General features: G+C 52.5%; 1 protein-coding gene across 1 annotated transcript; it reads right to left on the minus strand.

Annotated features, from left to right (window-relative positions):
- Positions 1–9,453: 9,453 nt before the first annotated feature.
- On the minus strand, positions 9,454–10,763 carry S100a6 (S100 calcium binding protein A6). Its single transcript, XM_076861817.1, has 3 exons — positions 10,679–10,763; positions 9,954–10,112; positions 9,454–9,685 (listed from the first exon to the last, which is right to left on the minus strand). The coding sequence occupies exons 2-3, from the start codon at positions 10,089–10,091 to the stop codon at positions 9,545–9,547; spliced, it is 279 nt and encodes a 92-aa protein (XP_076717932.1). The 5' UTR covers positions 10,092–10,112; positions 10,679–10,763; the 3' UTR covers positions 9,454–9,544.
- Between the last annotated feature and the right edge of the window lie 994 nt (positions 10,764–11,757).

Here is an 11,757-nt window from a genome sequence, read left to right on the forward strand (position 1 = left end):
TGAAACACAGTCTGGCTAAGTGGCAGAGGCTGGCCTTGAACTTACAACTGTCCACCACACCTAGCAGCATCTCCGTTTAAGAGAACAGAACAGAGGCTTTGAGGGGTACAATTAGCTTGAGCATGCTCAGGCCTCCAGTGAGGGCACACTGTGGGAGGGCGTTTGCAGTCCTGGGGTGAACAGATGCTGCAAGTGCTGTGGTCGAGCTATGACCCAAGGACCCCGTGCACAGGGAGCTGGGCTCCAGAGCCCAATCACAGACTGGACAGCTGGGTATCCCTGTGTGGCCATAGGTAAAGAACACCCCCCATCCCCTTCTCTGCTCAGGGAGAAAGATGGGGATTGGGAAGATTGTTAGGGTCTGTAAACAAGTCAGGATGGCGCCTGGCATTTTGCCAGAGGGAGTGGTTTGTGAAGTAACGCCAGCGAGCCATTAAGTGTGGAGATTCCTTATGGGTTGGCTGCTGTATCTAGTTTACGTTAATTAAGATAAGCTGTGTGGAATGTATATATACCCCTCCTGTCCCACAATAAACGGCTCCCACTCCTGCTGTATCAATCTACACAAGTTGCTCGTCACCCCCCGGTTATTTTGCCCATCCAGCTGGACTGCAGCAGAAGATCTATTTGGAGCTCACACCAAATACTCCATTGGTTCAAGCAGAACTATACAGAGCTGCCAGGTAGAGTAGCTCACGCCTGAAGTCCTAGCAATTAGGGAGACTGTGGTAGGAGGATTACAAGTTCAAGTCAAGGCTGGGCAACTTAGAGAGATTCTATCTCCAAATTTAAAAAGGGCTGGGAATGTAGCTCAGTGATACCGTCCCTGAGCTCAATCCCTAGCACTGGGGGGCTATACAACTCTAACACAGTGACCCTTGTAAAGAATCTCTGAGGGCCAGGTGTGGTGACGCACGCCTGTAATCCCAGCAGCTCAGGAGGCTGAGGTAAGAGGATCACAAGTTCAAAGCCAGCCTCAGCAATAGTGAGGCACTAAGCAATTCATGGAGACACTGTCTTTCAATAAAACACAAAATAGGGCTGGGGAAGTGGCTCAGTGCTCAAGTGCCCCTGAGTTCAATGCCTGGTTCAAAAAAAAAAAAAAAAACCGAAGGAGAAGGAGAAGAATCTGAGGGAATTAGGCCATGATAATGTCAGAATTGCTACTTCACAAGTGTTTTCGTTAGCTTTTTCACCACTGTGACCAAAAAGACTTGAGAAGAACAATTTTAGAGCAGGAAAAGTTTATTTGCTATTCATCATTTTAGAGCTCTCTTTCCACAGATGGACGACTCCTGGCTCTGAGCCTGAGTGCGGCGGAACGCGGAGGTGGAGGGGTGAGGAGGAGGAAAGCAGCCCAGGATACAGCGATCAGGAAAGAAAGAGCTTCACTCAGCAGGGACAAAAGGTAAACCCCAAAGGCACACCCGCGACCACCTCCTCCAGCCACACCCTACCTGCCCTCAGTCACCACCCAGTGAATCCTGTCAGTGGACTCAGAGGCTGATTCCATTAAAGCTCCCATAACCCCATGATTTCACCTCTAAACTTTCTTGCATTGTCTCACAAATGAACTTGGGGGGGACGTCTCCTACCTAAACTCGGACAACCAGGAAGAGGGTCGGTGACGTTAAAAGTGCCGTAATTTGCTGTCTCTATATAAGAAAGGCCGTCCACTCCTGGGTATCTGTCTCCAAGAGAACGGAAAACATCTGCCTGCACAAAACCTGTATGAATGTTCGTGTAGTCTTATCCATAATAGCCAAAAAGTAGGGGAATCCAGCTGGTGAATGGGTACGTACCTGTGAAGCCCTGTTATTCAACCACAGGAAGAATCAAGGGCCCTCACGTGCCACAGGACAGCGGAACCTTGAACACCCTGTGCTAAGCGGAAGAAGTCTGTCACAGAAGGCCACATACTGCTGACCTCATTGACATGAAATGTCCAGAAACCGTCTTGGCTTCTATGTGCCTTCATCAACAGCATCAGAAAATATGATCTTTGATATCTTTCTATGGGGGAAGGGCCCAGAGGCTAAGATGCCTAGGGACATGGGAGTCATAGGTCCCCTGCTGCCCGGTCATGGGTATCAGGAGCCCAGCTGGAGCCTTCTGGTCGAGGACCTTGGCCCCACCCTTCAGAGCTGGCGAGCCAGGACGGGAAAGCTCCAGGAACATTCTAGAAAGCCAAGGGACTACAGCTAGGACCTCCTCACGGTGGGTGAAATGGAGTGCCCCAAGGGAGGAGCTTGGTGGGGCAGAAATGGAGCCCGAGGACTCGGGGAGGAAGAGGGAAAAGAGGCATCCTCAGAGGGAGCCTGCGCACCCCCCGCCGCCGTCTGAAAGCCCTGGTCTGAGCCTGGAGGACAGGAAGGCCTTCCTCCTTCAGTGACTCTTGCTTCTTGTGGAGCAAGACCCCTTCCCTCCCCCGCCCCTCTTCAGGGCCCACTGGGTCTGCTCCTGTCACCACCTACACTAGGTCTCCAAGTGAAGTGCAGGAGTGCCACCGTGGGCCGCCTGGCCACCAGGAGCCAAGAATATGCCACCCCAGTCTCCCCCCTTGGCTCCATCCTACCTCCCAGGACTCCACCCTGCTGTCCTTTGTCCAGCGAAGCCTCCATGTGCATCTTTGAGCACCTGTCTACCTCCCCCGCCATCTCCTCCACTCCAGACCCTCAGTACCTCAACATCGGCTTCCGACTCTGTCCAGTCCAGCACCTCCCCGCCTCCAAATCTCTTGATGTCCATCACGGCCCCTCCTGTTCAAACCTTCCCTAACCACCCACACCCAGGGCTTAGAGGTCTGTCCCTAGGACCCTTCCTTAAAGTAAGACCCTGGAGAAGCCTGATGAGAAACATTTAAAGGAATATCTAGTTTCTCCTGTGGAAGTTTTCTCTCCTACAGTTTGTCATTGCAGGACTAGTTCTGCCTCGAGGGGGGACCTGCCCTGCCGCCGCACCCCACAGCCCTGGTCAGACCCGTTAGGACAACGTCTGTAGGAGAGACACACTTCCCACCTGAGTCAGAACGGACATCTTCTGTCTTCTGGAGGAAAACAGTCCTTGGGGGTAGGATAAGATCTCTGCTTGACGGAAAGCCAGTTGGCAGCGCTCTGAGCCTGAAATGGTAAGTACACAGGTCCCTCTCCTCTGGACTGGGTGGCCCCAGCCACCTCCTAGGTTCAAAGTTTCTTTTCCTTCTGGAAGTTTTTAAGGGAAGACTGTTCCCTTGAGTCCTTCCTCCCCTTACATCCCCAGAACCGTGGATGTATCACTTCCTAATTTCTACCCATGCATCTCATTAGTGTCACGATAGTTTAAGAATCCTAAATCTAAGCAGATGTTTTCAAAAGGAGACCAACTTTTAAAGTGCTTAGTGGCATACACACGAGCTCTGCACGGCTGAGCTAAATAAGCACGCGACCATTTCTCATACACGAACCTCCACATCCGTGAAAAATAGGATCTGTTTTTGAGAGATGTGAAGCGAGTTTATTTGTGATAAATAATCGTATGATTTGTCCATCCATTGCACATACCTACATGCTATGTCAGGTGGCAATGGCACAGTAGTCCCTACGCGCCTCTGTAAGGAACAAGATGCTCTCTGTTTATGTGACGTTAGGTGCAGATTCTGCAGGAACATTCCCACCACCTGCAGGGGGCTGTACCTTTCACAGCTCTGTCAGACCTTTACGTGCACAGTTAAAAAAAAAAAAAAGAAGAAGAAGAAGAAAAGAAAAGAAAAAGAAAAATGTAGGGCTCTGACTGCGACTGCAATACCGTAAGGGGCCCTGAGACACTCTCTGAACCACACCCCATGGCAGGGAGGCTTCTGAACCATCCCTGAGGACCCACGCCTGATCTTTATTTCCAATTTCACTGGCCAAAACTTTTTTAAATGATCCTGCCTAAGGCTATCAGAGATGCCAGAAAGGCTGTCTCACTTCTAATGGGAAGTGTGAAGTGTTATTGATGTTTTGGAAAGTAATATAGCAATAGGAATTTATATTAAATATGCATACGCCCTACACCCAGCAGTTTCACTTCTGGGAGTCTGTGCCATTAAAAAAAAAAAAAAAAAAGCATCCACTTAAGGATGTATATAAAGATATTTACTCTGCACAGTGGTGCTCGCCTGTAATCTCAGTGGCTCTGGAGGCTGAGGCACAAAGATTGCAAGTTCAAAGCCAGCTTCAGCAATTAGTGAGACCCTAAGCAACTCAGCAAGACCCTGTCTATAAATAAAATATAAAAAGGGCTGGGGATGATGTGGCCCAGTGGTAAAGCACCTCTGGGTTCAATCCCTGGTTCCAAAAAAAAAAAAAGTATTTAATTGTGAGAAATAGGCATATAAATAATATGAATTCAGTTGACAAGTTAGGAAAGAAAGCATGTAGAAGTGTCCAGAGCCAAATTAACTTCTCCTTCACAGTCCCAAGGTGCACCTCCACCAGAATACCCACACCCCCTCCTCCCTGTCAGGCTGGACAGTTCTACTCTTCATCCTAACCACAGTTAGAGCATATCACAATTTTTTTTAAGGTAGCATAAACCACCAGGTGCTGCAATGCACACCTGTAATCCCAGCCACTCAGGAGGCTGAGGTAAGAGGAGCATGAGTTTTAAGTCCAACCTGGACAACTAAGAGAGACCCTGTCTCACGGTAAAAAATAAAAAGGGCTGGAGACAGCTCATTGATGCAGTGCCCCTGGGCTTTTCAAAATGTGGGTTTTAACAATGAAATTCTGGAGCAGAGCATGGTGGCACACACCTGTCATCCCAGCAGCTCAGGAGACTGAGGCAGGAGGATCTTGAGTTCAAATCCAGCCTCAACAATTTAGAGAGGGCCTAAGCAACTCAGTGAGACCCTGTCTCTGAATAAAATACAAAATAGGGATGGGGATGGGGCTCAGTGGTTGAGTGCCCCTGAGTTCAATCCCCAGGACCCAAAAATAAATAAACACATAATAAAAATGAAGTTCTGGGAAGAGACCGAACATATAATGGGTAAAAGTAAGTCTCCTAGCCAGAAACGAGGAAGAGGTTCCCAGGCCCTGGCCACTGGCATCCCCCTGAGTCCCGTAGCTACATAACATCCCCGAGCCTGCTAATCCAGGTGTCACCTTTGTGCAAATGTAGAAAAGGTGTCTCATCCTCCCGACCGTGTGCAGCCAGGCACCAAGGTGGTGGTTCAAAAAGTGCAGCACACACTGAATTTCAGCCTGCACTGACTCCCTGTCAGGGATTTTCTGTGCAGAGCACTCTTGTATAACTGTCCTCAGCAGCCCTGCCTAGGGTACCTCCGGGGACCCACCCACCGCCAACAGCCCACCCAGCACTGGTACCCCACACTTCTTCAGACTGGCAGCCTGGCTCCCGGATAAAGCAGTTGAGCCATGCGTTTTTTGTGAGATATCTTATTGCAGCTGTACAATCCATTAAAATCACGTTTCTAAGTAAACTGAAATGAGTTCCTCTTAGGGCTGTGGGTTGAGAATTCCCTTGAGTCAGACAGGGTATCTCGTCCTTCCCAGCGTCCCCAGCAATGAGGGTGGTTTCTGGCACACGGAGGCACTTCCTGAGCATCAATGTGTTGAATAAAAGAACAAATGATAGCTATTATGGTTTGGATCTGGAATGTCCCCCAGAAGCTGACGTGTTGAAGGCTAGGTCCCCAAGGCAGCAGTGCCCAGAGTGATTAGATGGTGAGGACATTGCTCTTATGGATGGATTGATGCACTGATGGCTGATGGACTAATGGGAAGTGGTGGAAACTAGGCAGGCAGGGTGTGGCGGCGGGAAGTATGTCACTGGGGGTGTGTCCTTGGGGACTCTCTTGTTTCTGGCCCATTCCTCCTTCCCTCTCGTCCTCCCCCTCAACTCCCTCCAGGCTACCATGAACTGAGAGTTTTAATATGCCCTACCGTTCTGCCACGACGTTCCACCTCACCTGAGGCCCAACGCAATGGAGGCAGCCGACTGAGGACGACAAGTTCTGGAACTAGAACCTGGTGGCACAACGGTAGCACGTTTGACTCCAGATCCAAAGTTCTGAAACTATGAGCCAAAATAAATCTTTACTCCTCCAAGTTGTTTGGGTCAGATATTCTGGTCTCAATGATGAAAAGATGACTAACAAAATGGCAGAATAAGTACCTTGGCCAGCCAGAAACATCTAAAACCGTTACTTAAAGTATAAACACTTTTATTATGTAAAAATATGAATTTATTTATTCATTTTCAGTACGGAGAATTGAGCCCAGGGGCACCCTACCACTGAGCTACATCCCCAGCCCTTGTTTTTTATTTTTCATTTTTTGATTTTTGAGACAGAGTCTCACCAAGTTGCCCAAGCCGACCTTGAACCTCCCAGTTCTCCTGCCTCAGCCTCCCAGATAGAGTGACTGGGATTAAAGACGTGCACCACCACACCTGGCTGAAAGTCCTTATCAAAGTGCAACAGTAGGATATTTAGCAGGATAACTTAAGAGGTTAAATCTAAATAAAAACAGAAACTCAGAGAAATGGCAGCTTGGAAGCTGGGTTTTGCCTGAGGGCGTTTGCCAGTACTCAAGATCTTTCCTAAGGAGGGAGCATATTGGGGAAGCCCTGTCTCCTCCACCCCTACATAAAGCTGAGCTTTCAAAAGCCTCCCCTGTAGGGTAAGTGTGAGGTAGAGATAAACCTACACATCTAGAGACTCTGGAGAATTTGCCTTCTTTAAATCTGGGTATTGGGTTTGGGGGAGGGGAGGGGACTCTCAATTAAACAATCTAGTCATCCCTCAAGTGTGCCCCCAGAATCTGCTAAGACAAATTTAAACTTGCTATAAAGAAACCAGCTTCAACTAAGAGGCCTCCAAAAATTTCCACCCACAAGGTTTCCAAAGACTGTGTTCACGGTCAAAAATCACAAAACAAAAGCGGGTGCTGGGTGGAGCGGGTGCTGGGTGGAGCGGGTGCTGGGTGGTGGTGCATGCCTGTAACCCCAGCAGCTCAGGACACTGAGACAGGAGGATCAGGAGATTGGAGGTCAGCCTGAGCAACATAGTGAGAACCCCCCCCCTCAAAATAAAACACAACCTGGAGACATATCTCCAGGTAGAGCTCCCCTGGGTTCAATCCAGGGGAAATTTTCTCACAGTTCCAGAAAGAGAAGAAAAGAGAGGCCCTGGGTTTGATCCTCAGCACCACACAAAAACCAATAAATAAAATAAAGGTACAAAAAAATTATTAAAAAAAAAATCACTTCCATGGGTTCAAGAAGATTGTGAAGCCCAAGCAGGTTACACACAAAGAAATCTAACCCTGGAAGCCAGATGTGGTGGCACACACCTGTAATCTCAGAGACTGGAGGCTGAGGCAGGAGAATCGTAAATTCGAGGTCAGCCTCATGAATTTAGACCCAGTCCGAAAATATAAAATAAAAAAAAAAAAAGGGATAGGGATGTAGCTCAGGAGCAGAGCGCCCCTAGGTTAGGTCCCAAGTGTGGGGAGGGGCAGTCTGTGCACCTAGCCACACTCAATCCCACCCCTTGATTGCTTCACCTACCAGATTCCATTGTAAATGCCGCTTCCCTACTCCCCACCGCAAAAACAAAATAAAATGTATTCTTTTTTAAAATTTAAAATTATGTCACTAAAGCAAACGGAAGCATTTGCTCCTGTCCCTTTCCATCCTGTAGAGACGCAGAAGTTAAAGGACAGGTGTTCTGTGCACCTGTGCTTCTCTCCAACCTCTGGGCGGCCCACCCTCCAGAACCCCCTAGAAAAGCGGACCGTATGCCCTTGCCCGAGCAACGCTCCCCGCAGCCTGGACCCATCTGCCCACTGAAACAAGACCCTTCCCTGCGGGGCAGCACTGACTCGCACCCAGCTCTCCTGGCCTCTCACCGACCCTCGCTTGACTTTGCTTAGAGTGGGCGGGCCTCAGGTGAAGTTGATGGCTGGGCACCGGGAGATCCTTCTGCCTTAACCTCCTCTGAGCGCCAAGATCCGTCTCCAGGGCTGTGACCCTGTGCGCCAACCCTAACACGGTTGACCCCTCTGCCGGGGCCCAAGAAAACCCACCCCGCGCCCCCCGCCCCTCCCGCGACTCTCCCGCAGGGGCCCTGCTCTCTGCCCGCGAGAGGGCGCTGTCTCCGCGCCCCAAACTGTCGGCCCCTGGGCGGCGGCGGGGAAGGGGGCGAGTACTTTTCCATGGGACTGAACAGCGCGGAGACGTGGTCCTTCCTGATAACCCCGCAGGGCGGCGCAAGGGAGGCAACCCCGGGAGGAAGGGTTCCTAAAGGTGCGGCTCTCCGCGGCTTACGGGTGCCCCTGCCGCGGGCTTAATTCCACAGAGTTGCACAGGGAGGAGGGGAGGGGAGGAAGGAGGAAGTGGTCTCCATCTGAGGTCGAGGTACTTTTTCCCCAGGATTCAGGGAGAAACTTGCCCTGTTTGGACAAGGCCTAGAGGCAAGGAATGTCGAGTAAAAAGCCCCTTCATCTCCCCGGACCCCACCCTCCAGCCTGAAAACACTGATGCAGACAATAGACAATAAGTCAATTAGTCATCTTCTCTGAGGGGGGCTGAGCGCTGGGCTTGGCTCCAGGCGGAAGGCGGGTGATTCATTCAAATGACACTTCAGGGATCGGCTGGGTCAATATTAACAGAAGCTGCTGCGTTTGGCCCATCCCAGGGACCCCTATTGTGCCCCATGTGTGAGCACCTCATGATTCACAAGTTCATGGGGCTGCCAGCTCCTCAGGCCACGACCCCCAACATAAAGGACCCCATCTCTGAACGCAGGGAGAGAGAATTCTAGTGGGCTTCTCCATGGGCTGGTGATGGGGCTCAGTGGTAGAGCACTTACCTGGCATGCTTGAGGCCCTGGGTTTGACCCCCAGCACCATGAAAATACAAAAATAAAATAAAATGTGCCTCTCGACCTGCAACTGGCGCATGAGTAGCTTCAATCAACTCTACAGTCTTTAGTGGTCTCAGAAACCAGCTCAGACCGGGACTCCTGCATCTCAGAGGTGCCAGCTACACCCACCTCCCTAGGGTGAGAGAGTGGATTGGCCCCACCCCAGGGCCCATCCAGCACTTCCCCTGTCACCACACCCAGAGCAAAACATGTCTTCAGGGAGCTGCTAGGACGGTCTCTGCTCCACTTCCAGGGACCCCAAGCTCCCTCACAGCCCAGACACCACTTCCTTCTCCAGCCTCACCCTAGATCTCTGCTGGAGACCACTTGAGCCTTCCTTAAGATGGCTTCCCCAAGGTGGGGGCATCTTTTCTAATTCACATAAAGTCTCCTTAAGAGCTAGCAGCAGCCGTACAGGGCAGACGGCCAGTGAGTCAGTGCAGAGGTTAACAAGGAAGCAGGCTTCCTGATGGCTGGAACAGCCAGACCAAGGAGGAATCAGAAATCCCTGGAAAGCCATGAGACAAGGATGGATTCAACAATAACAACAACGACAACAAAATTTATTGTGCAATTACCCACCACTGGATTGGACTCAGACAAGCCCCCAGAGGGCATCTCCACCTTCCCAACTTATTTGTAGTCCTTGAGGGCATCATTGTAGATCAAAGCCAAGGCCCCTAGGAAGGTGACATACTCCTGGAAGTTCACCTCCTGGTCCTTGTTCCGGTCCAGGTCTTCCATCAGCCTTGAAATTTCAGCATCCTGCAGCTTCTAAAGTGTTAGAAGGGAAAGTGCAGACTCAAGGATGAGCCCCTGGGTGCTCTGCCTTCCTCCCTCCCAGGCCACTCTGCTCAGGGACATCCACCTTGGGTTCAGCTTGGCTTTACCTCTCTTCAGTCCCTGCTCCTCCCTTGGGGGAATGAACACCGGGATAAGACTATCCCCACCCCGGAGGGAATGGATCTTCAGCTCCGGGAGGCCAGCGGCCCAGGGCCAGATGGCTGAGTGGGCAGAGGGGCCTGGGGAGGAGGCTACTCACGGCGCCGATGGAGAGCTCCTTCTGGATCAGTTCCTTGAGCTCCTTCTTGCTCAGGGTGCTCTTGTCCCCCTCCCTGCCCGAGTACTTGTGGAAGATGGCCACGAGCAGACCGATGGCCTGATCCAGGGGGCACGCCATGACTGAGGGCTGGACCTAGAGCTGGTGACAGAAGGGCTGGTTAGTGTCACAGCACCAGGGACTTCTTGCTCACCACACACCCCCAGAGCTCTGTCCCCACGACCTGCCTGAACCCCCCAGCCTCAGGCCACACACAGGTGGCATCAGGAGGCAGCGCAGGAGAGGTGGGAGCAGACTGAGGCCAGGGGACAGCGCCCCAAGAGGCCACCGCGGGGGAATAGAGACGGTTCAGGGTTCTGAGGAGCGAACGGGCCGATGGCTTAGATCAGGCCGAGGACTCGTCTCCAGGATAATCCAGAAAAAGGGAAGGGGATGGACGCTGCCCTCACACCTCTCAGGGCCACACACTGCGACAACGACACACCCAGGACACACCCTCCCGCACCCCAGGAAAGCACACTCGGCGCCGCCCCGGGGCTGCCTGGCACAGCCCGCCTCTCCCAGCCGTCCCTCCGGCCCCAGCACCGCGGACGGGGCCAGTGAATCCCGACCCCGACGGGGAGGCAGGGGGTGGCGAGCGGGGACGGCTGGCCCCGAGCGCGGGCCGGTCCTAGGAGGACCCCTGCGCTGTCCCGGCGAGAACTCACCACGATCGAGGCAGCGGAGCAAGACGGGAGCAGCGACGGGACGGGCTGTGTCGCAGTCCCGCTGGCCTTATAGCGGCCGGCCGCATCCGGGAGGCCGGCTGGGGACAGCCCACCGCCCCACCCCGCCCCGCCCCAGCCCGCTCACACGCGCCGGGTCCCCTCGATGTCCACGCCCAGGGCTGTTCCGGGTAGGACCGGATTGAGAAAGCCTAGCAGCCGGACTAGGGTGTCTAGGGGAGACCACTGCAGGCCAGGTGACATCAGAGTTCCCCCCAAATTTTCATAGTTCACTTTGCCCTTCGTGGTCTATGACAGGGCATGGAGAGGGAGGTCCGGGGGCGGGGCGGGGGGGCGGTGGCCGCGGTCATCCCTGCATCTTCCTCAGCCACCGGCCTGCCAGGGCTTGAATGTGGCCCTAAAGTAGCGACCGTGTGGGGAGGGGACAGGGAGGGAGGATCTCACAAGAGACCGGTGTCCCCCACCCCCTCAGGGTGATCAGGGTCAATTTTAGAGGAGGGAGAGGGAGCAGCCAGGGGTCCCAAGATGATTCAAAGACTCTAGATCACCCGTCCCCACCAACAACAAATTCCTCTCAATATCAACACTCCACCCCCCACCCCCGACCCCGCCTGGAATTCCACTCCCACAACCGTCTCACGTTGAACTGCACTCCCGCCTGAGCCAAGTCCTGCCCCCCGCATTAGTTATTCACTCTTGAGTGAAAAGTTTTCCAGATCCTCTCTTGAGAAAAAAAATCTAGAGAGGGGGAGGAGGAGGGAGAAGAAAGCACTGGCCCCCAGAGACAATTGGGGCAGGGGGAAAATGCTTCTGAGAGGGGATGCAGCAAAGGGAAAGGGCTGGAGCCGAGCCAGACTGCCCCATGAGCTAGCCACAAGCCAGAACTGATTGTCATCACTGCCTTCTGAGCCACACCCAGCGCTCCGGCCTCTTCACTCTCAAAGTACTTTCTCTGTTAGTTTCCTCTGCTGTTCTGCAGCCTGCAGAGATCCTGCAAAGCCTCCCTGTTTTTCAGGAGGGCAAAACTAAGCCAGGACAAGCTCCATGACATTCACACAGAG

This window comes from Callospermophilus lateralis, chromosome 7 (genome assembly GCF_048772815.1).
Source record: "Callospermophilus lateralis isolate mCalLat2 chromosome 7, mCalLat2.hap1, whole genome shotgun sequence".
Classification (NCBI taxonomy): Eukaryota; Metazoa; Chordata; class Mammalia; order Rodentia; family Sciuridae; genus Callospermophilus; species Callospermophilus lateralis.

What these genes read in the sequence shown, in the direction of transcription:
- S100a6 (XM_076861817.1), bottom strand. Translation starts at nt 10,091, where the DNA reads ATGGCGTGCCCCCTGGATCAGGCCATCGGTCTGCTCGTGGCCATCTTC. An exon ending in AGGAGCTCTCCATCGGCGCC is followed by an intron (nt 9,686 to 9,953) that starts GTGAGTAGCCTC and finishes CTAACACTTTAG; the next exon opens with AAGCTGCAGGATGCTGAAAT.